This window comes from Micromys minutus (genome assembly GCF_963924665.1).
Source record: "Micromys minutus genome assembly, chromosome: 13".
NCBI classification, from domain to species: Eukaryota; Metazoa; Chordata; class Mammalia; order Rodentia; family Muridae; genus Micromys; species Micromys minutus.
The window spans coordinates 2663947-2684207 of NC_137982.1; the positions used below are offsets into that span (position 1 = coordinate 2663947).

Below are 20261 nucleotides of genomic sequence, written 5' to 3' on the forward strand. Positions count from 1 at the left end.
AACGCCGCGGGGCGGGGTCAGGAGCGGAAGTGACCGCAGAAGCGCGGCGGCGCGATGGCGACGGCGGTGTGGGCGGCTGCGCGGCTGCTTCGGGGCTCTGCGGCACTGTGCGCGCGGCCCAGGTGAGCCGAGCCGAGCCGCGTCTCGGTGCGAGGAAGGGAGGACGGAGGGAGTAGGAACTGGGGGGAACTGGAAGAGGAGAATGGGCCCTGGAGCAGAGCACAGGGGCCTTGGGCCTGGAGAACGAGCCGGGAACTGGAACCTGGTTGGAGGGTCGGCACTCCCTCGGCTCGAGCCTTCCAGACCAAGGCGAAGCTCTGAGGGTCCGGGCTTGCCCAGGCCTATAATGCCCAGGAACTGTTGTTCTGAACACACAGCCTGCTGTTCAGAGTGGGCAATGAAGACCCAAAGACCGGAGCTGGAAAGATGGCTCAGCAGTTAAGCCTACTGATTGCTTCCACTGGGTTTGGTTTACTGTCACCCACAAGGTGGCTCGCAGCCGTCTGTCACTCCACATCCAGGGGATCCAAAGCCCGCTTCTGACTTCTGTGGATACCAGGCATGCTTGTGATGAACATCTGTGCAGGCAGACACTCAAGCACGTAATATAATAATAAATAGCTATTTTTGGTTGCTTTGCTGTAGGTTTGGATCTCCTGCACACAGACGGTTCAGTAGTGGCGCCACCTACTCCAACATCCCCCTCTCTTCTCCCTTGCCTGGAGTGCCTAAGCCTATTTTTGCTACTGTTGATGGACAGGAAAAGTTTGAAACCAAAGTTACCACTCTGGACAATGGGCTTCGTGTGGCATCTCAAAATAAGTTTGGACAATTCTGTACCGTAGGAAGTAAGTTCTACTGGCCATGGTTTTGAAAACTTTCTGTTGATTGAATGTTTTGAATATCTGCCTTAACCTGTCAATTTTCTTTCTGTTACCAGTTCTTATTAATTCAGGGTCACGATATGAAGCGAAATATCTTAGTGGAATTGCTCATTTTTTGGAAAAATTGGCATTTTCGGTTAGTGTATACTTTGTAATTTTTACAAGTTTTTAGTTTTTCTTTTTTTTTGGCTGCATGTTGCTTTTATTTATTTTTATTGAATATCCTCTGTATTTACATTAAAAATGTTATCCTCCAGTTTTTTCTTCTTTTTAAAGAACTTGTATTAGGTAATGGTTTGGATATGTAGATGCTCATAAAAGACTTAGGACATAATTTTGTGTCTTTGAAAGCAAACTTAAACTTAATATCTTTTGTTTTTTTGGCTTACTTACTTAAGCTTTATTATTTCTGTAGTCTACTGCTCGATTTGACAGCAAAGATGAAATTCTGCTTACGCTGGAGAAGCATGGTGGTATCTGTGACTGCCAGACCTCAAGGTACTCTGCCCATGAATGTCCTCACCACCCTTGGCCAGACTCTCTTTGAGTCTCTCTAAAAGTTAACAGTATGCTTGATGGAGGGCTGGGGGCAGAAAGCATACCTTACTAGTTTCTTCTCTGACATCCTTTGAACTTGTAATCATCCAGGCCTTTTCCTTTGAAGAATGCTAAGCTAGACAAGCAGTTCGTTAACAGCTATCTGAGGCTGGGCATATTTCCATGGAAACCAGTCTTCCTTTAGACCAGCTGGCTATTTGTCCAGGCGTCCGAAGGCTGGAGTGAAGGGAGAACCAGCTTCATCTGGTTCCATAGTATCTTATGGAAAGCTCCTCTGTGGGCGGTTCTGGCTCCTAGAAAACCTTCACTCAAGGAAGAGAGGCAGTGGTGGAGTCTTTGCAGGCATGCACAGCCTCGGTCCCTGAGTTGTTACCTGGTGTAAACCTAGCACCTGCTCTTGTGGCTTATTTCCTTCCAGAGACACCACCATGTATGCTGTGTCTGCTGACAGCAAAGGCTTGGACACTGTGGTGGGCCTGCTGGCTGATGTGGTTCTGCACCCCCGCCTGACAGGTGTGGCTCTGTGGCTGGGTGGGCAGGAGGAGCTTTGGAAGGAGAGGCAGTGTTAGAGCCGGACACTCAAGCACTGAGATTGCCAGTGCTTGAACAAGCTCCTAGTGCTGTACAGTGCTTCATACTTTCATATAGCGAACAGAAACCCTAAGGGTTTACTAAAATTCTGTTAAGAAATGTCCCCCATCCTATGTGCAAACATGAATGCCATGCCTACAGAAGTTTCTCCTGAATGGCCTCCTTTATTCTCCAAGCCTTGTGAGTGGCAGGACTGGGATTCCTGTTAGGAGGACCCAGGAGGGAACAGCTTGCTGGTCCCTTGCCAGCTGCTCTTCGTTCAGTTTCCCAGTGGCCTTGCTGCATGTCTCCAGCTGAGGAAGGGAGCCCTGGCTCAGCTGGTGTCCTGAATGTTACCACGTCCACACAGAAGGTCCAAAGGTCTGCAGAACAGAACGAGACAAGAGGCCTGGGCCCCTACTTTTCACCTGGCACCCTCCACTGCAGTTGCTTCAGGGCTTTCCCTAGGAGAGGATAGCGCCTGGCCAGGCCCAGCTTCTCAGGGTAGTACTATGGCCTTCCTGCTGGTTCAGACCAGACCCTTGTCTTGACTCTAGATGAAGAAATTGAGATGACGAGGATGGCTGTGCAGTTTGAACTTGAGGACCTGAACATGAGACCTGACCCAGAGCCGCTGCTCACTGAGATGATTCACGAAGTAACCTAAGAGGCCACGTGTGCCTCTCCCTACTGTTGGCCTTGAGGGTGGTGAGGTTTACAGAATAGGCTTAGCTTTGTGGGCTTTTTCTTTTTGTTGCTGGGTTTTTTTTGGGGGGGGGGTGGTTTTGTTTTGGTTTTGAGACACTTGCTATTCGGTTCAGGTTTGGTCTGGAATTAATAATCTCCCCGCCTCAGCTTCCTGAGTGCTAAGATCGCAGGCATGTGGGCCACCTCTCAGAGCTGTTTTCTTCCAAGCCTGCCATTTCTGCAGTGGTGGCTGTTCTCACTTAGGGAGGGGATCACAGTCTTTACCATTCCATCTATGTGACTCTTCATGTGTTTTTCAAATTTCCTCTCTGAGGTAAAACTTGCTGCTTCTAGAAGCACAGACTTAGAGCCAAACTGGAGATTGTGCCCAGTTTTTTCATCACAGACATGTGTAGGCCATGTTGGGGAGTCCTGCCTCAGGGACCTGACTTTTTCTCTCACTTGGGTTTGTCCTTCTGTCTGCCTCAGGCTGCTTTTAGGGAGAACACAGTAGGCCTGCACCGCTTCTGCCCTGTAGAAAACATAGCAAAGATGGACCGGGAAGTGCTGCATTCCTACCTGAAGAACTACTACACCCCTGACCGAATGGTGCTTGCTGGAGTTGGTGTGGACCATGAGTACCTGGTGGAATGTGCCAGAAAGTACCTCCTGGGAGTTCAGCCTGCCTGGGGAGCTGCTGGTACTGTGGATGTTGACAGATCAGTGGCACAGTACACTGGGGGGATTGTCAAGGTAACTCGGCAGGAGAGCTCTCAGGCCTTGTGCCATAGATCCTCTGGGTATCTGCTTTGATGAATGTGTTTGTGTTTCTCCATGGTGTACAGCCCGGCACTGTGACAGTACATCGATGTTTAAAGTAAGAGGTGACAGGGTTGAGGTCACCTGGTGTCTGGAAGTTTGCTGGCCTTACTGACATGTGTCTGGTTGGTTCCAGGTGGAGAGAGACATGTCAAATGTCAGCCTTGGCCCAACCCCAATTCCAGAGCTCACACACATCATGCTGGGACTGGAGAGCTGTTCCTTCCTGGTGAGTACCGGTCAGGTGCACCAGTGGGATCAGGCAGCTGTGGTGGACTGGCACTGACTGATGTGTGTCCCCATTCCATAGGAGGAGGACTTCATCCCCTTCGCTGTGCTGAATATGATGATGGGAGGAGGGGGCTCCTTCTCGGCTGGAGGGCCTGGCAAAGGCATGTTCTCCAGGCTCTACCTCAACGTGCTCAATCGGTGGGTACTAGGCTGCTGAGAACATGGATTGTGCTGACACCTTCCAACTATGCTGTCACCTTCACCAGACACCGTATGTCTCCTCATAGGCACCACTGGATGTATAACGCAACCTCCTACCACCACAGCTATGAGGACACAGGCCTCCTGTGCATTCATGCCAGTGCAGACCCGAGACAGGTGAGGACAGCACTCTTGTCTGTCCAGCCCACTCCAGTGCACACGCCACAGTAGTGCCGGAGCAGGGGTATGGGCGTCAGCAGGCTGGGGCTTCAACTCACATCCTCATCTCACACTCTTTTGTAGGTTCGAGAAATGGTAGAAATCATTACAAAGGAGTTTATCTTGATGGGCAGAACAGTGGATTTGGTAAGGCCTGGGGCATCCCTTGCGCCCTGATCTAGCTAAGTCACATGGCTGAAGGAGCCACTCTAGTGCTTCCCCCAGGGCAGGTCCCTTTCTTAGTTGGCCTACAGAATGGCCCTGAGCTCAAGCATCTTTGTGTAAGACAAATATGCAGGGTTTTTTTCCCTAGGCCTTTTTTTTGGCTCCATTTTGTGTTGGAACCCGAGTGTTTGTTGACTTTTTTTTTTTTGAGAGATGAGGTTTCTATGTGTAAGGCTGGCTGTCCTTGAACTCGGCCACCTGATTGGCTTCCCCCACTACTGGGATTAAGGGTGTACACCACCACTGCCTGGCTGTCTTGGTTAATATTCAGAAGTAACAAAACTTCCTGGGCCAGAGCAAAAGCAAGGTGATTTGCTGGAGCGTGCATTTTGTCCTTCTGCATAGTGCAAGTTTTCTTCAGTGATCAAATACCACATACTGTCTTCTTAAGGAGAAAAGGCAACATTATTGAAAAAGTAAAAATGTGCTTAAAAATGAAAATCACTGCAAAGCATATGTATGCCTGTGATCTCAGCTCTTAGGAAGTAGAGGTAGGAGGTCATGAGTTCAAGGGCAGCCTAAAGTAATGTATAATAAGACTGTAAAACAGACCAAGTCTGGGAGTATGGCTCAGTGGAAGAGAATTTACTAGGTATGCTCAAGACCTTGGGTTCCACTCCCAGGACAACCAAAATTAATGCTCTGTGTTTCCACTGATATCTTGATAAAATGCTTTCCACTAAAGTCAGATCTATTGAGATAAATATATAGTATTACCTATTTGCCTAAAATTGAATAAGTCATAAGTAACTTGTGTTACAACAAACATTCATTAGATAGTCATTCCTCTTGTCCCCTGCTTCCTCCTGAATGCTTGCCTTACAGGCAAGTGCCTACACACCCAGCTAGGTTTGTCCCCTTGTGGTCCTGATTCTTTAGTGCCACATTTGAAGTTCACACCTGGCTGTAGGCTCAGCTATTGATTCTGCTGCCTCCTTGGCCAGCACCAGGTGACGCTGACCTGGGTCCTATATTTAGGACTCTTGAGCACCAGAATCTTTGCTTCATCATTTGGGCAGGCAGCAGAGACTGGACATGCGTCCCTGTCTTGGGTGTGGTGAGGCTTTTCCAGTGTAATTCCTCCCATGCTCGAGTGTGCCAGCCGGGACAGCAGGCCGGGACAGCAGGCCGGGACACCCCCTCGACTCTACTCATCTTTGGGCACGTGGAGTCAGTCCTTTTTACTGGGCATATTTGGGTCAGCTGTAGAGGTGACTTAGTGTTTGGTCCTCAGGTGGAGCTAGAGCGGGCCAAGACACAGCTGATGTCCATGCTCATGATGAACCTGGAGTCCAGGCCTGTGATCTTTGAGGATGTGGGGAGGCAGGTGTTGGCTACACATTCAAGAAAGCTGCCCCATGAGCTATGCACACTCATCCGTGAGTATGCCCAAAAGCTTGGCTTGGGTTCATCTGAGACTGCCCTGATGCAGACAGACAGATGGGTCTCCTGTTGTCCACTACACCACAAGCCCGGGCTTCCCCGAGTTCTGTACCAGCTCTATCCTGCATTAATTAGGCCCTTCAGCCTTGGAGAGTAGGTAGTAAGCAGTGGAAGAGCAGTGCCACTGGCTGGGGCAATGTGACTTGTCACAGCCTCTGTCCTGTGGCCTGGCAGCGTATCGTGGATTGTGTTTGGAACAGAACTATAAGTGGGGGAAGTTTGGGTACTGTCACCCATCCTCTGAGGACAGCTCAGTCGGGCTTGGGAATCCAGGTGATGATCTTGCCCTCATGAGAGGCCTCTTCTCTAGGAAGTGCTGGCCTCATTGGTTTGTAGGGGATGGATTTCTGGGATCCCTTCTGAAGGCCATGCTCGCTCTGTGTGTGTCTGTCTGTCTGTCTCTCTGTCTTGTCTGCCAGAAAAGATGTGCAGCACCAGGGGAAGGAGTCTAGATTTTGTTCTTCATACTGGAAAATAAACATGAGCCTCCTGGGTGGGTATGCCCTCCAGTGTTGGGGATTTTTGAGTCTCATAGACCGACTCACAGCTCAGACTGGCCTTAAACTCTAGATCTGCACTGAGTGTGCATTACCCTGCTTGGCTGCCCTCACGTTTGAAAATATTTGCTGCTGCTGTTGCTGTTTAGGGGATTTGAGACAGGGTCTGTTGTAGCCCAGGCTGGTGTTGATCCTGAGCCTCCTGCTTCTACTTCCCCAATGCTGGAAGTGCCGGGAGTACAGGCACACACTACTCATCTTGAAAATAATTTTAAGCCACTGTTCCCCACCTAATGGAAAGTTACTTTGCCCTTTGACATACCTTGGTCAGTCCCTCAGCAGCCCCCGCCCACACCCCCCAGTGGTGGAAATGATGTGTGTAGATGAGGGCTCCTTGGTACACACGGTTTGAGATGGAGGTTGAAATTCTGCTTTTGCCCTCACTGCCTCTTACTCTGTCTTAGGCAATGTGAAACCAGAAGATATCAAGAGGGTTGCTTCCAAGATGCTCCGTGGCAAGCCTGCTGTGGCTGCCCTGGGTGATTTGACTGACCTACCCACCTATGAGCACATCCAGGCAGCACTGTCCAGCAGAGATGGGCGCCTGCCCAGAACAACATACCGGCTGTTCCGGTAGAGTCCCTCCAGGGAAGCTGCAGGGTCCTTCTGTGCATGTTACTGTTGGTGTGGACACTGCGTAAGGAGAGCCAGCCCTGTGAACAGTGCCAACGGTGAGGCTGGAAACCTTAATGAAAGTTACTGTTGCTACCTTTGTGTGTCTCCAACACACTTGGCTTGTTCTTCATCTAACAAGTGTTTTTACTGAGTGTCTGCCAAAGCTGGTGCTGTCTGGCCACTAGACATTCTAGAGCAAGGAAGGCTGGGAAAGATTAGAAGTCTTAGGGCTCTAGGGAGACAAAACACTGCACTCTGAAAGCACACACAGTTAGGACCACAGGCATGGACTGATGTACTCGTTCTTTTCCAATTAGGATCTCACATTATAGCCCTGGCTGACTTGAGACTTGCTATAAGACCCTCCTGCCTCTGCCCCTGCCTCCCAAGTGCTAGGATTATAGGCAAGGGCCACCACACCTGGCCTTCTCTCTCTAAAGCCTAAAGGTATCCCCCCCCCCCCCTTTTTTGAGGTAGAATCTACTTAGCCCTGGCTGTAACAGTATAGAGAGAAGGCTGGCCTCAAAGTGATCTTCTTGCCTTGGCCTCAGTTACATGCCCGTCGTACCTCGCAATTATTTACAAAGCCTGGTTTGTAGTTTCCTACTTCATCTGCACTAGTCTAAATGCTTAACTTGCCATCTGAGATGCCCTCTGAATGTAAAGCTATCCAAATGTAGATTGTTATGGTTGCATTTTGCCCCTTACCTACCCCTAAGACTTTGATCTTGATCTCAGGCCAAAATGGGAATTTCCAGGATTACCTCAGTCTTTTCTAAGGTGCCAGAGAATGTCCACAAAGAAGCACCAAACTGCTGGGTGGTGGTAACATGCCTTTAATCCTACACCCAGGAGGCAGAAGCAAGCCTGATATAGAGAGGGTTCCAGGACAGCCAGAGCTACAGAGAAAACTCTGAAACTGCCACATCAAAGGCTGGAATTGAGGCAGGATCACGAGGTCCAAGGTTGGGAAGGAAAAGCAATTCTAGCTTCATTCCTCTAAGTCTTTCCCGTAGAATTTGCAGTTCACTGATTGGACATTCTGGCACGTTCTACATTCATTTGAGTGGTTTATTGAGGCAGGTGACTTGGCTTTGCTGACACCCATATTCTAGGTGCTGATGCTGGCGTTCCATCATTTGTTGGCTATTTCACTGTTGTCCCCTGGAGTCCCAAGTCACCTTTTCCAGCTGTTGCTGCTTCTGGCTGTGAGCAGGGACAGCAACTAGTAGAAGGAGCTGGGATAGCTGAATAGCAGGTGACAGCTGAGATTAAATTTACTGCCTTTGACTTCTATGCCCTTTGAAAACCTTGGGGTGTCCTGAGGCCCTGAGATACATGCAGACTGCTTCCAAGTTTCAGTCTTTGGCCAGAAAGAGTTTACAATTGAATATATCCGTATTTATTTAAAAATATAAATATGGAAAAATAAATACTTTAGAAGACTAGAGTGGATGTTGATAGGTGTCTATGTTCAAGGCCATGTTCTGAAGGGATGGGGTAAGGCTGAGGGCAATGATGAGGTGTAAGCTTTCTTCAAGGTGAGACCCAGCAACACCATTTCTAATGCCTTTCTGGGACTAGCAGCACAAAAGCAGATGGTCTGAAGATCCTAAAAACTAATATATACTGGGCTTGGCCTGTGGCGAGGAGAGGTTCCTACTCAGCTGGGGGTTGGGAGCCTGGGACCAGGATGTAGAGTCTCAAAGCCTGTCAAAATGTCTAGGGAATATCCTAGCATTCTAGTCCTGGTGGGGTCTAGGCACTGAGCATCTAAGATACCAGAGGAGATCCTTCCCTGAAGGAAAGGAGCTATTAGGAGGATACAGACCTAGAACCATGAGAACAGGAATAAAAGGATGTTGAAGAGACTGTAGTGCTCAAGGACAAGAAGGTACTCCTGAGGGTGTGAAACTGCTGCTTGAATGTCCACATCCCCTACTCAACAAATCCCTGCCATGTGCCTGTAAATGAGGCTTGTCCACAGCCCACTACTGTCCTGAGGGGTGGGGTCCATGGCAAGAGCAGGAGAGCCCCTAGCCATGGTTTATTAGAACCCCAGCTTTACAAGAGCATCGCAGAACAAGCCCATCTCTTTGCAGTGACCTTGGTCCCCCAGCTGTATGGCCAGTCCTGGTCTGGTAACTTCAAGACACAGTGCAGACAGCACTGGAGCTCTGATTCTTCATTGCTTCTTGTCTCTGAATTTCTTTTGAAATCCGTCTTTTAATTCCTATCAAGTACAGTTCTCGGTCAAACTTGCCAGCAGCTAATGGGATGCTGTGGAGGAAAATCCTTTAATAAGAGCTAGCCTCAACTTCAGCTGCACCCCTACTGAGCCCCATAGAAAATGGGCCACTGTCCAGAGGTTAGGGTTCATCCCATCTAGGCTGCTGTAGCCCCAACTGTAACCCTGGGTGTGGAAGTGCCAAAAGAAGGTGATGCTGATGCCTCCTTGGACCTACTGCCCCCAGGAACTTGCTCAACCCTAGGGAGCCAGGTGACAGAACAAGCTGCTGCTTCATACAACCACAAAGGTTAGTAACTTGGGGATTTTAGGGATACCCTGAGAACTGCTGGACATAGGCTCACAGGAAAGCAAATTCATAATAGCCTAGGGGCTGCATCAAACATTGGCATGTTCCTAAGCCATCCCAAAAAAGTTACCCCATCTGGCCAGAGCCCCCAAAGCTTCAACCAGCTTTGAGGGATGAGCAGGGGCTTACTTGTCTCGGCCTGGCCTCACTTTCACCCGGAACAAGCCATACACAGGACGGTGGTCTGAAGTCTTGATCCCAGGGCAAGAGGAATACTTGATGGGACAGATGTCACCCTTGTGACGGCTTCTGTATAGGACTCGATCCTTCAGAAGAGATGGTGAAGCAGAAAGATTGTCATTCTGCTGTAGGTATCCCTTGCAGCCCCGGCCTAGCTGTTCCAGTTAGGGAGCCCTCCCACTGAACAATAAGATTGTTAGGCATTTAGAGACCTATGTGGATGTCATCTGTTCCCTTCCAGCCCTCTGAGAACAAGGAGCTGCCTTGCTCTCACCTCATGAATGTTCCAGGGTCCACCAGGTGCCACTGTATACCCAAGAGTCAAGGTCTGGTAGAAAAGCCAGGGAGAGTGCAGGTGTTTCCTGCTTGTTCTCACCTAGTGCCAGGCAGATGGACTCGGGTGTGAATCAACTATGGCCTGTAATGCATTCAGAGCACTGTGCTTCACTATAGGATGTGAGCGTGCAGTCACTGGCCTCAGGACCGAAATAAGTTTTAGGCTGGCTAACCTGGCTGGCTGCTGTGTGCTGTCAGTCCTACACTGCTGTGGTTGGCAGGAGTACCGAGGCCAGGCTGAAGTTACATACCGTGTAGGAGGGTGTCCTTTGCTTGGAGGTGCTGTCATAGGTATCCTTCCCAATGTCAAACTTGTAGGATGGGCGAAAGTGAATTTCTGCCTCCTCAAAGCCCCTGAAGATAGACCCTGCAACACAGGAGAGTTCAGGGAGGGCCGGCCATGGCCAAGCCTGAGGTGCTGTGCTCCAGGCCGCTCACCTTTCTTCATCTCCCGGGTAAGCTGGTCATGTTGCAGGAGTGCCAGCACATCCACCTCTGGATCCTGCTTCAGGAAGGCCTCCACAGCCACTCGTCCACCACTCAGGCGGAAGTTGAAGTCCCCAAACCAGAAGACCTCATCAAACCGGGTAGTGACATCCCCTGGGCACATGTGGGAGAATACATTGGTGCTGGCCTCCCTCATCTGGAATGATCTGCTGACAAGTGGATGGGCTCTAGGCTGAGTGACAGGGCCTCCTCTGTTTGGGTCCCCTTCCTGACAGAATCACAGCTGGGTAGCAGATCCCCCAGGAGACAGTGACAGGAGCAGCCAAGGTCAACAACTGCAGAGGACTGTCTAGGTGCAAAGGACAACATTGATGCACACAGCAGGCTAGCCACCTATCAGCGTCACAGCTCAGTGAGGGCCAGGAAGGTGGTCAGCATGGAGGACTTGTGGACAAACTGATAGCCCTGGACAAGCCACTGGACCCTGAGTGCCCATCTGCCCCGCTGCAAACCCAATGGCTATTTCAGTTATGAGGACTCTGATTCTCATAAGTCCTCCAGTGGTTTCTGCTAAGCTGCCAGGGCACAAGGGACAGAAACAGTCATGCTGCTGAGTGTCTTGTGCAGATGTAATCCTTACCTGCACTAGAGCGGTAGGGGTTTGTGTCTGGCACATTCCGGGGCAGAGCTAGGGCTTGGATAGTTCTACTGTAGTCCAGCAGCCGCTCAGCTACCTTCCCATCTCCAGCTATGGGACAAAAACAGAACAGACGCTTGAGCTGCCCAGTTGTCCGCTGCGGGGCTCTGTCTTGAGGACGGTTGAATGTTCTGATTATCAGACTATCGAGGGAGAACCCACCATTACTGGTACCCCACCCAGACAGAGGCGCACAAACCAGTGTCAGGACTGTATGACTGGCTTGCAAACACTTACAGGTAAAGTGAGATGTGATGAAGAGGAAGGAGGTACCAAAAAAGGTGAAGCTGACGCCCAGGGCCCCCTTGGTCTTGATCTGAGACACGATGCGTGTAGTTACTGTGGAGTACTCGACCTCTGCAGGGCAAGGAATGGAGTTCAGGGTGTGCAGACACAACCATGCTAGGTGTGACTGTGTGTGTTCTCAGACATGGGAACCTCAAAGGCTGGATCCCAAGCACAAAGTGCACATTTACTTGAGAGGGTGGAGGTTGTTGTGAGGAGGCACATGTGGACAGGACCCAAGTGTTATTAACACCTGTATGTGAGGACCAGCAAGATGCTAAGCCTGAAGACGAGCAAAGTTGATCCTAGAACCCATATGGTGGAAGGAGAATTGACCCTTGCAGGTTGTCCTGTAACCACATGTGTTCTGTGGTACAGGTACATACATGAAAGAGACAAAGTGGGACATAGATGGGGGGGCTGCTTACCTACCTGAGCAGAACCAGATGAGGTCCCTACGGATAAACAGGGACATATACAGGACCCCGTGTGCCGCTGATGATAGCAGCACATACTGAGGGCCCAGTGTCTCCTGAAGGCGTGTCTCCCACTCCCGCCTGTGGGTAAGAAGCAGGTTAGTTGGGGCCTTTCAGCTCTATCCACCCCCATATGCTGCCCAGAGAGCCCCTGGAAGCATTCCTGGGGGACCCCACAACTGTGCTTCATCTTGTACTGAGGCATCTTCATATATACCATGAGACCCTTTGGGTTGGCTTCAGGCCTAAGACCTCAATCTGAGGGCATGTGCAGATCTCCAGTCCCACCCAGACGCATGTGAGTGAGCTATCAGAGGTGTATGGCTGGCACGGTGGGCCCTATCTCTGACAGGCTCCCTTTCCCAGAGCATATGTGGTCTGCTGTTCTCATACAAGCCAGGAAACCCCTAAACTACAGTGAAGAGCACATAGCTGTGGGACCACTTTCCAGGGAAATCAGTCGGGGTCACACAGGACATGTAACCAGGACAGCCCAGAGCCTCTTAGCTGCCTCTGCTCCCTTGGACAACGCTGACAGAACCTGAAATACTGACTTATGCTCATTTTAGGGATGATGACCCTCATCTGGCTCACGCTGCTTCAGTTCCACGAGAGCCTTGGGTCCCTCTCCAGGGCATTGTCCATACAGCATGCTGGAGATTGAGTGGAGCCTCACCTATCAGAGCAGCCCTCCTGAACTCCAATGACATATAGGTCCTGAGTGTAGTCAGCCTCAGTGGGGAGCAGAAACTCATCCAGGCTTGCTGGGAGCTCCTGCAGTGAAGACCACAAAACAGTCACTGGGCTCCCTCAGGTTGGGAGCAAAAGGTTCAAGAACAAGGCCTCGCACAATCACCTGAAAGTGGTCCCAGAACCAGCTTTTTTTCAAAGACAAGTGTGCAGAGCTGTAGGTTTGGTCTTCCAGGGGACCTTGGCATGTCATATACTTAAGTCTCCCTCTGAGCACAACTGTTCATTTGCCACTTCCCAGCCTGGTGCCCCTTCTTACCAGGTACTGTTTTACTGTGCTGCTTGGGAGGTTGGCCATCCTCCCAGGTGCATGCCCAACCCCGATCCCTCATGAAGACTCAAGACAAAGGTGCTTTATGTCTGTGCTGTGACCAGTGAACGATGCTGGGGCCTCTTGGGATAGGAGTCCAGCTGCCTCTGCCTTACCTCACTGTGACCCCTCTCACCTTCTGGCCCTGCATGTTCCAGGTAGCCACAAAGAGAGCCATGTTTCGGTCTGGGAAGTACCTGGCCAGCTCGTCTGCTCCTAGCAGGGCCCCACTGGCCAGCAGACTTCCCTCCAGATAGCTCCTACAAAAAAAAAAAAAAAAAAAAAAAAAAACCAAAACAAAACAAAAAAACAAATGAGCAGCTAGCTTCAGCACCAGAGTGACCCAGGAGCTCCTTTACTCAGGACCTTTGGGGCCACTTTCTCCAAAGGTATCAGTCCTATAAGCCATAGGGCCTACAAGCCCACCATGTGCGAGAGGGGCTGCCCAAGCAGCCTGCACAGACACTGAACACATACAGCCCTGCAGGTGACTGCATCTCTGTCCTATCGTTCAGCTCCATCACCACAGTTCAGAACACCAAAGTTCCAGAGAGATGATGGGTAGGTTGTGTGCTCAGAAAGCCATGTTTACAAGGGCAATGGAGAGATGGCTCAGCAGATGAAATCACTAGCTGCTCTTCCCAGACCCAAGTTTGGTTTCTAGTGTCCCACATGGTGCCTCAAAACATCCCTAACTCCAGTTCCAGGAGATTTATTTATTTAATTCTAAATGGAAGGTTTTAAAGAAAAAAATATATATGCATACATACTTAAGACACACCAGAAGAGGGCATCAGATCCCACCTCAAATAGTTGTGGGTCACCATATGGTCACTGGGACTTGAACTCAGGGCCTGCATGAGAGCTTTGCCTGAATGTATGTATGGGCATTAGCTGTGTGCCTAGTGCCTGTGGAGTCCAGAAGAGGATGCTGGATCCCCTGGGACACTACATACACATAAAATGAATCTAAAGAAATTTAAGTCTCTGTAAGCTTGTCGCCTGGACACACGGCCCACTGTCCTGCTCAGAGTGGCTTCCTCTAAATGCTGTCTGTGGGGCCACCAAATTCCAGAACCCCAGGCACCTTCTCCTGTTTCTTCCAATGCCCCCTTGTTCTCATGCACACCCACCAACCAGTTCTACCTGGAGAGAATGTGCCTCGGTGCAAAGCGGGGTCCTAGCGGTGTGCTGAAGCTGCCCTGTGGTGACGGGCGGGCTGGGATATGGGGACAATGCAGTGCAGGCACCCTCCCCACTCCTGACTCCACACCCCACCTATCAGCCATCACTTCCTATCCCACCTCCAAAGGAAGCTTTTGGTGCCTGAGCTGTGGGTTCCCTTTGTCCCCACTTGCTATCTTCCTGCCCTTCACTAGGTCTCAAGAAGGGAAAGAGACAGCATCACTCCAGTATCAGCTGAGAGGAGCCCTAGAGCTTGTCACACCTCTGATTCAAAACAAAACAAAAACCAACCAGAAAAACTACTTATTTATGTAAGTGTTTTGCCTGACCCCCTAGAACTGGAGTTTTGATCATGAGCCACCATGAGGGTGATAGGAACCAAGCCAAGGTCCTCTGCAAGAACAGCCAGGGTTCTCAACTGCTGAGCCGTCTCTCTAGCCACCCCTGACTCCTCTTTCTGGGCTTCATACATGCTAAGCCAAGCCCTCTACCAACCAAGCCATATCCTAGTCTTGTCTTTTCTTCTTCTTTTGAAACAAGGTCTCGCTGTGTCCAGGCTGATCTTCAACCTTCAACTGTAGGTCTTCTGCTCTGTGTCTTGGCAGCTGGGTGAAAGCATGCCCCACAATGTTTACTGTCCTTCCTTACTGTTTTTGGCCACACTTCTTAAGAATGCATGAAGAAAACCATGTTTTTCTGAGTCTCAAATTCTAATCAAAGTCTCTGACCACAACAGCCAATAGGAGCCAGAACCCATGTTCCTGAACCCCACGGGGAAGAATGTCATAAGGGTGCAGAACCATAAGCCTTCAAGGAGGGAGACTGGGCTGCCGTAGGGATAGACCTTGACCTCATCTCCAAGCCAATGAGAGAAAGTCCCTACTATGCTAGTTCGGTAGAGTCCTATCACTCAGGAAGGAACCCTGAGCACAGGGTAGACATAGACTAGTCTTTCAGTCTCCAGCACAAAAGCCCCACGTCCTTCCTTGTAAGCTGTCTCTGCTTCCTCCAAACTAGGGAGTCATACAATTTGTCCAGATGGCTAAACATGACTAGACAGCAGCAGGGCAAAAGCTCATTCCTGGGCCCAGCCTAGGGAGCACAGCTTCTTCCCAAACCTATTTAGGGGAGAGCATTCCAGATCTTCTGAGTAAAAGTGACAGGAAGCCTTTAATCCCAGGAAGCAGATATCTGTGAGGCCAGCCTAGTCCACACAGCAAGTTCCAGGCTAGCCAAGACTACATAGTGAGACCTTGTCACAAGAAAGGAAAAGAAAAAAGAACAAAAAAAGGTCTGGCCACACACTGTTCTGATTTATACATGTTCACTATCTATTCCCATGAGCATGTGCATGCATACACACAGATATGTATAATAATTAAAGGCAAATTTTTTTCTTAAGTAGCAGGTCAGCTACTGTAACCTGGTGGTCTCTGGGTACAAGATGCCCTGGAAGATGCCAGGGCCTCTTCTGAAACAGCAGCTGGCAGACTGTCCTAGGTCTGATCCAGCCATTAAGTGTAGTTTTCACAGGGTTGGAGAGATGCTGGCTTAGCAGCTAAAAGCACTGGCTGCTCTTTCAGAGGTCCTGGGTTCAATTCCCAGCACCCACACATGGAAGCTCATCACTGTGACTCTAGCTCCCGAGGATCCAATGCTCTTACACAGATACACATGCGGGTGAAACACCAGTGCTCACAAGATAAGTAGCTTTCATACTTTTCAAATTGTTGAAAAAGAAAACAATGACTCTATTTCATGACTCATACAAATCAAGCCTGTGTCCCACAGTAAAGTGTTGTCAACACCACCTCCCTTCTTGCCACACAAGTACCAGGCACTCTCCCAAATGAGTAGCTAGAGGCTAAGGCAGAAAGAGCTGAAAGCTACATCATGCCAACCACTGATCTAGAACAAGATGCAGTTACAAGGCCCGTGGAGGAAGCCCCTCCTTCATCACCTCTCTGTGACTCAGTAGGGGTCCGCACATATCACTCAGACTAATTTTCACTTCCTATGGATTGCACAAAACAATGCTTTGAACATAGTAGAAACAGTACTCTTTAAAAAGACCCCCATAGGAAAGGATTGAGGACCCGGAAGGGGATAGAAACTCTACAAGGAAGACCAACAGGATGAACTAATCTGAACCCTTGGAGGTGTGGGGTGGGGGTGAGGACTCTCAGAGACTGAACCACCAACCAAAGACCAGACCTGGGCTAGACCTGGGCCCCTGCACATATGTAGCAAATATACAGCTAGGTCTTCACATGGGGCGGGGGCTGTCCTAAAAGCTGCTGCCTGTCCATGGGCTATGTTCTAGCTGGCTGCCTTGTCTGGCCTCAGTGGGAGAAGATGCGCCTAGTCCCACAGAGACTAGATATGCTAGGGTTGGGGGATACCCAGGAGAGCCTGCACCATCTCAGAAGAGAAGGGTAGGGGGAATGGGGAGAGGGACTGTGGGAGGGGATCTGAGAGGGGAGTGTCAATCCAGATGTAAAAGACCCCAGTGGGACTGGAGAAATGGCTCAGTGGTTGAGAGTGCGTTTTCTAGGAGTGAAGGCATATACCTTTAGCCCCAGCACTAGGGAGAGGCAGGTAAATCTCTGAGCCTGATCTACTGAACAGACGGGCTACACAAAGAAACCTCGTCTCAAAAACAAAACAAAAGCTTGCTGCTTTTCTAGAGGACCTTAGTTTGGTGTCCAGGACTATTGGGCAGGTCACAATTGCCTATACCTCCAGCTCCAGGGAATCCAGCACCTATGATTTCTGTGTGCGCGCGAACACACACACATACACACATACACACACACACACACACACACACACTCCCCTAATTAAAAAGTAATAAGAATGTTTAAATATTTTGAATATTTAAAAGGATCGATTGCTGGCCTTCTGATGACCTGAGGACACCAGGGCATGCTACAGAGCAGCCGGGCTTAGTGAAGAGGTGAGGCATAGAGTACAGGTGGGGTGCTGGGAGTGAGGCCTACCTCCAGCAACCAAAGGGAACTGGATGGTGGCCTCACTAAAGATGTGTCTACCTGAGGCCTCTCAGTATGTGGCATTCTTTGGAAGCAGTCTGAAGATATAGGCACCCCAACATCTCCAGAACAGGGCCCTGCAGTTAGCTGGAGTCACTGGGAAACTTAGAAATGACCAGCTGGAGACACAGGCAGAAATTGTACTGTAAGAGAGTCTGTCACTCTCAGAGGAAAACGAAACTTCCTCTGCCCTTCTAGAGCAAGGCATCCTCACTCTAGTCTCTTGCATGAAACTTTCTAGCCTGTAGTCACCTGTTTAGGAGGCTCCTGGAAATAACCCTCCCCTCTCTCACTTTCCCACCCACCGCATGTCCACAATATGGCTGTAGGAGAGCTAAGCAGGATACTCCTTACAGGCCAAGACCAAGACTCCAGAAGGGGACTAAGGATGGGTAAAGTCATACAAGAAAGGGTTCACCTTGGGGTGGCTCCCGGGCTCTTTTCAGTAGAGCTCCATACAAGTTAATTACTGGAGTCAGAGAGGCCATGCAAGGAACAGAGGCGTCTCAGGATGTTTGTGGCAGGTCAGAGGTCTCAGTGGATATCAGCAAGCGCCCATCCTGTGGCTCTAGACAGTGTGGCAGCTCTCCCAGTGGCATAGGATAAGCTAATCAATCCTGTTCCTTGGTTAAGTGGGTTAACTGGTACCTGGTAAAACGCTGACCTATGGCCCAAAGTGTGATCGGACAGCACCCAGCCCTCCCTCAGGCATCATCAGAAGTCCCTGAGTGCCCCTCGTGGGCAGTGGTTTAAAAAGTACAGCTAAAGAAACCTGTGGCCCTCCGTACAGAGAAAGGGGCCAACGGAGACACTCACTGAGCAAGCTGCCTAACAGGACGCAAGGAAATAAATATTCTACAGGTGCCATAAGAACACGGCAGGTGTGCTCTCATCCGCCTATGGAAAGAATGAGGTATACAAGCAACTTTTACAGGTTCACAGTGTCTGTGGGGGACACTGGACCCCAAAGGCAAGGCTCTGGAAGGATACAGAGGAGGCAGGCATGATTTCTGAGGGAGGATGGGAGTTCTGCCTTATTTTCCATTTCCAAGTCTTAGGCATTCTCTGTCTCAATCCATTCATATAGCCTCTGGGCAGCTTGACTTCTTACATTTACCTATTTATGTAGATGGTAGCTGCAGGTAGACCAGGCTGGCCTTGAATTTGTGATTACCCAGCCTCAGCTTTTTACGCTCTGAGATTACAAGCTTGAGCCGCCACACTGGGCTCAGTTTGCTCTTGGCCTGATTAGATGGGAGGCCTCGGGATGACAGCCCCAGAGCTCCCTGCCCCTCCCTCCTGGAAGCCCTACCTGCTTCTGATGTCCTTGGTGCGGATGGGGGCCAGAAGGCTGAAAGAAGATCTGGCTGACTGAATGGAGTGATCGTCACCAGCCAGGGGGCTCCGGGGTCTGCTAGGGCCTAGGTTGCTGTGGGCCCTGACCAGTCTGGTCTGCATGCGGAGCTTGTAGTCCGTGTGCTCAGGGTCAACCTTGTTTGCTGTTCTCAGGGAGCTGGAGGCTATGTTGAGGTCCATAGCTGGTGGTGTGTGTGTGGCATGCAAACTTGCCAACCTGGAGCGGGGCCCACCTGAGGCAGCCTCTCTGTGCAGGAGGTCCAAGGAGGTGCTCATCATTCCAGAAAGACAGTCACTCCACAAGGATGGGCTCCCTCCCTCACTGCCTGTGGCCCTTTGGGGCTTTGATATCTCCTGCAAGGATGTGCTGAGACAGGGTAGGGGACGACTGCAGGCAGGGGACTGGGCTACGGAGTCCTGCAAGGAACCCCTGCAGGGAACGGCCCCATTCTGGACAGTCAGATCCTCCTGACTGCCCCGGAAACGCCTTCTTCTCCAGCCCTTGTCATCGAGGGACAGGGTCCGCTCCAACTTGGGTCTAATGGCTGGCTGTGGGGTGATGGGGCTTGCCTTAGCTTGTGGGTTCTGGTTGCTTGGGTTTGCTGGAATGCTGAAAGGAGGCATGGGGTTTGTCTTTGAACCCTCAGAGTCCGTGGCTGGTAAGGAGCCTCGTGTTGGGATGAGCTTTTTTTCCGTGTTCGGAAGCTGTCCCTGGAGCATTCTGCCTTCCAGCTGCCCAGGTGCCTCCGTGTGACGCAGGCAAGCTGACTTGGACGGCATAGTCCGGGACCTGGCCAGCCCTGACCCACTCAGCCTGGCCCTCCTATAAGGGATCCTCCCTTGGAGATTAACAAGCAATTCTTGTTGTCAAGGATGTTCGTCAGAGGTCGCCAGCAAGATGCCATGAGAACTCGGGTGGCTCTCTTTGTGGCATGGGGCGGTCATTTTGGAGCAGGGCCTGTAGCTGCATGGCTGGAGACTTGAGTTCTCACAGATGCCTGAGGAAACCCAGAAAAATCTCTTAGCTCCCTGAAGCCAGCTCCCTGGTCTTATGAACGACCTCTTGAGAACAGGCACCAGGGGGTCGGGGCTGCATTTCACGGAGCTGCAGAGAAGTCTGTCCAGCACCCCGGGCCAGCCCTCCACCCCACCGTGGCAGAGTAGGGCAGCAGGACCAGCATCCTAGGCTCACCTGCGCCCTCTGTTCAGTCGTAGACCTGCCGCCGGACGCCCGAGGTCTGATCCAGCTGGGCACGGCGCTGGCGGAGGCGGGCCTAGCCAAGTCACGGCGGCGACTGGAACAACGACTGCTGCCCCGTGCCCCGGCCCCCGCCCAGGGTTCGCCCCAGTTCAGTCTAGTGGTCACCCTGGCCCAGGTCCCGCTCTGTGGTCGTCCTGAGAAGCGCCCGGCCCAAGATCATGCCGCCACCACAGCGCATCCTAGCGGCCGGAGGACCACAGCCCCGCGCCTGGAAGCCACGCCCCCAATCTCCGCCCTGCCGAGCAGAAAGAGGCCATACTCAGACACAGGGAGTCACACCCAACAGTTTGCAAGGCTGTACCGACACCAAAGAAAGATCTTG

General features: G+C 50.8%; 2 protein-coding genes across 4 annotated transcripts; one reads left to right on the plus strand and one right to left on the minus strand.

Moving 5' to 3' along the window:
* Nucleotides 1–21: 21 nt before the first annotated feature.
* Nucleotides 22–8386, plus strand: PMPCA (peptidase, mitochondrial processing subunit alpha). Of its 2 annotated transcripts, XM_080928081.1 has the most exons (13): nt 22–122; nt 646–848; nt 941–1020; nt 1300–1382; nt 1861–1955; nt 2570–2670; nt 3189–3452; nt 3655–3747; nt 3829–3947; nt 4037–4127; nt 4254–4316; nt 5629–5773; nt 6799–8386. In XM_080928081.1, the coding sequence occupies exons 1-13, from the start codon at nt 55–57 to the stop codon at nt 6969–6971; spliced, it is 1578 nt and encodes a 525-aa protein (XP_080784207.1). In that variant the 5' UTR covers nt 22–54; the 3' UTR covers nt 6972–8386. The 2 variants fall into 2 exon arrangements, with proteins under 2 accessions (XP_080784207.1, XP_080784208.1); XM_080928082.1 differs by lacking the exon at nt 22–122 and having other exon boundaries at nt 709–848; nt 1863–1955.
* A 217-nt stretch (nt 8387–8603) lies between these two features.
* On the minus strand, nt 8604–20031 carry INPP5E (inositol polyphosphate-5-phosphatase E). Of its 2 annotated transcripts, XM_080928080.1 has the most exons (11): nt 19871–20031; nt 18635–19676; nt 13224–13347; nt 12704–12801; nt 11984–12108; nt 11504–11623; nt 11210–11317; nt 10561–10722; nt 10374–10489; nt 9736–9872; nt 8604–9289 (listed from the first exon to the last, which is right to left on the minus strand). In XM_080928080.1, exons 2-11 carry the CDS (start codon nt 19456–19458, stop codon nt 9157–9159), a joined length of 1947 nt encoding a protein of 648 aa, XP_080784206.1. In that variant the 5' UTR covers nt 19459–19676; nt 19871–20031; the 3' UTR covers nt 8604–9156. The 2 variants fall into 2 exon arrangements, with proteins under 2 accessions (XP_080784206.1, XP_080784205.1); XM_080928079.1 differs by having other exon boundaries at nt 18635–20031.
* Nucleotides 20032–20261: the final 230 nt, after the last annotated feature.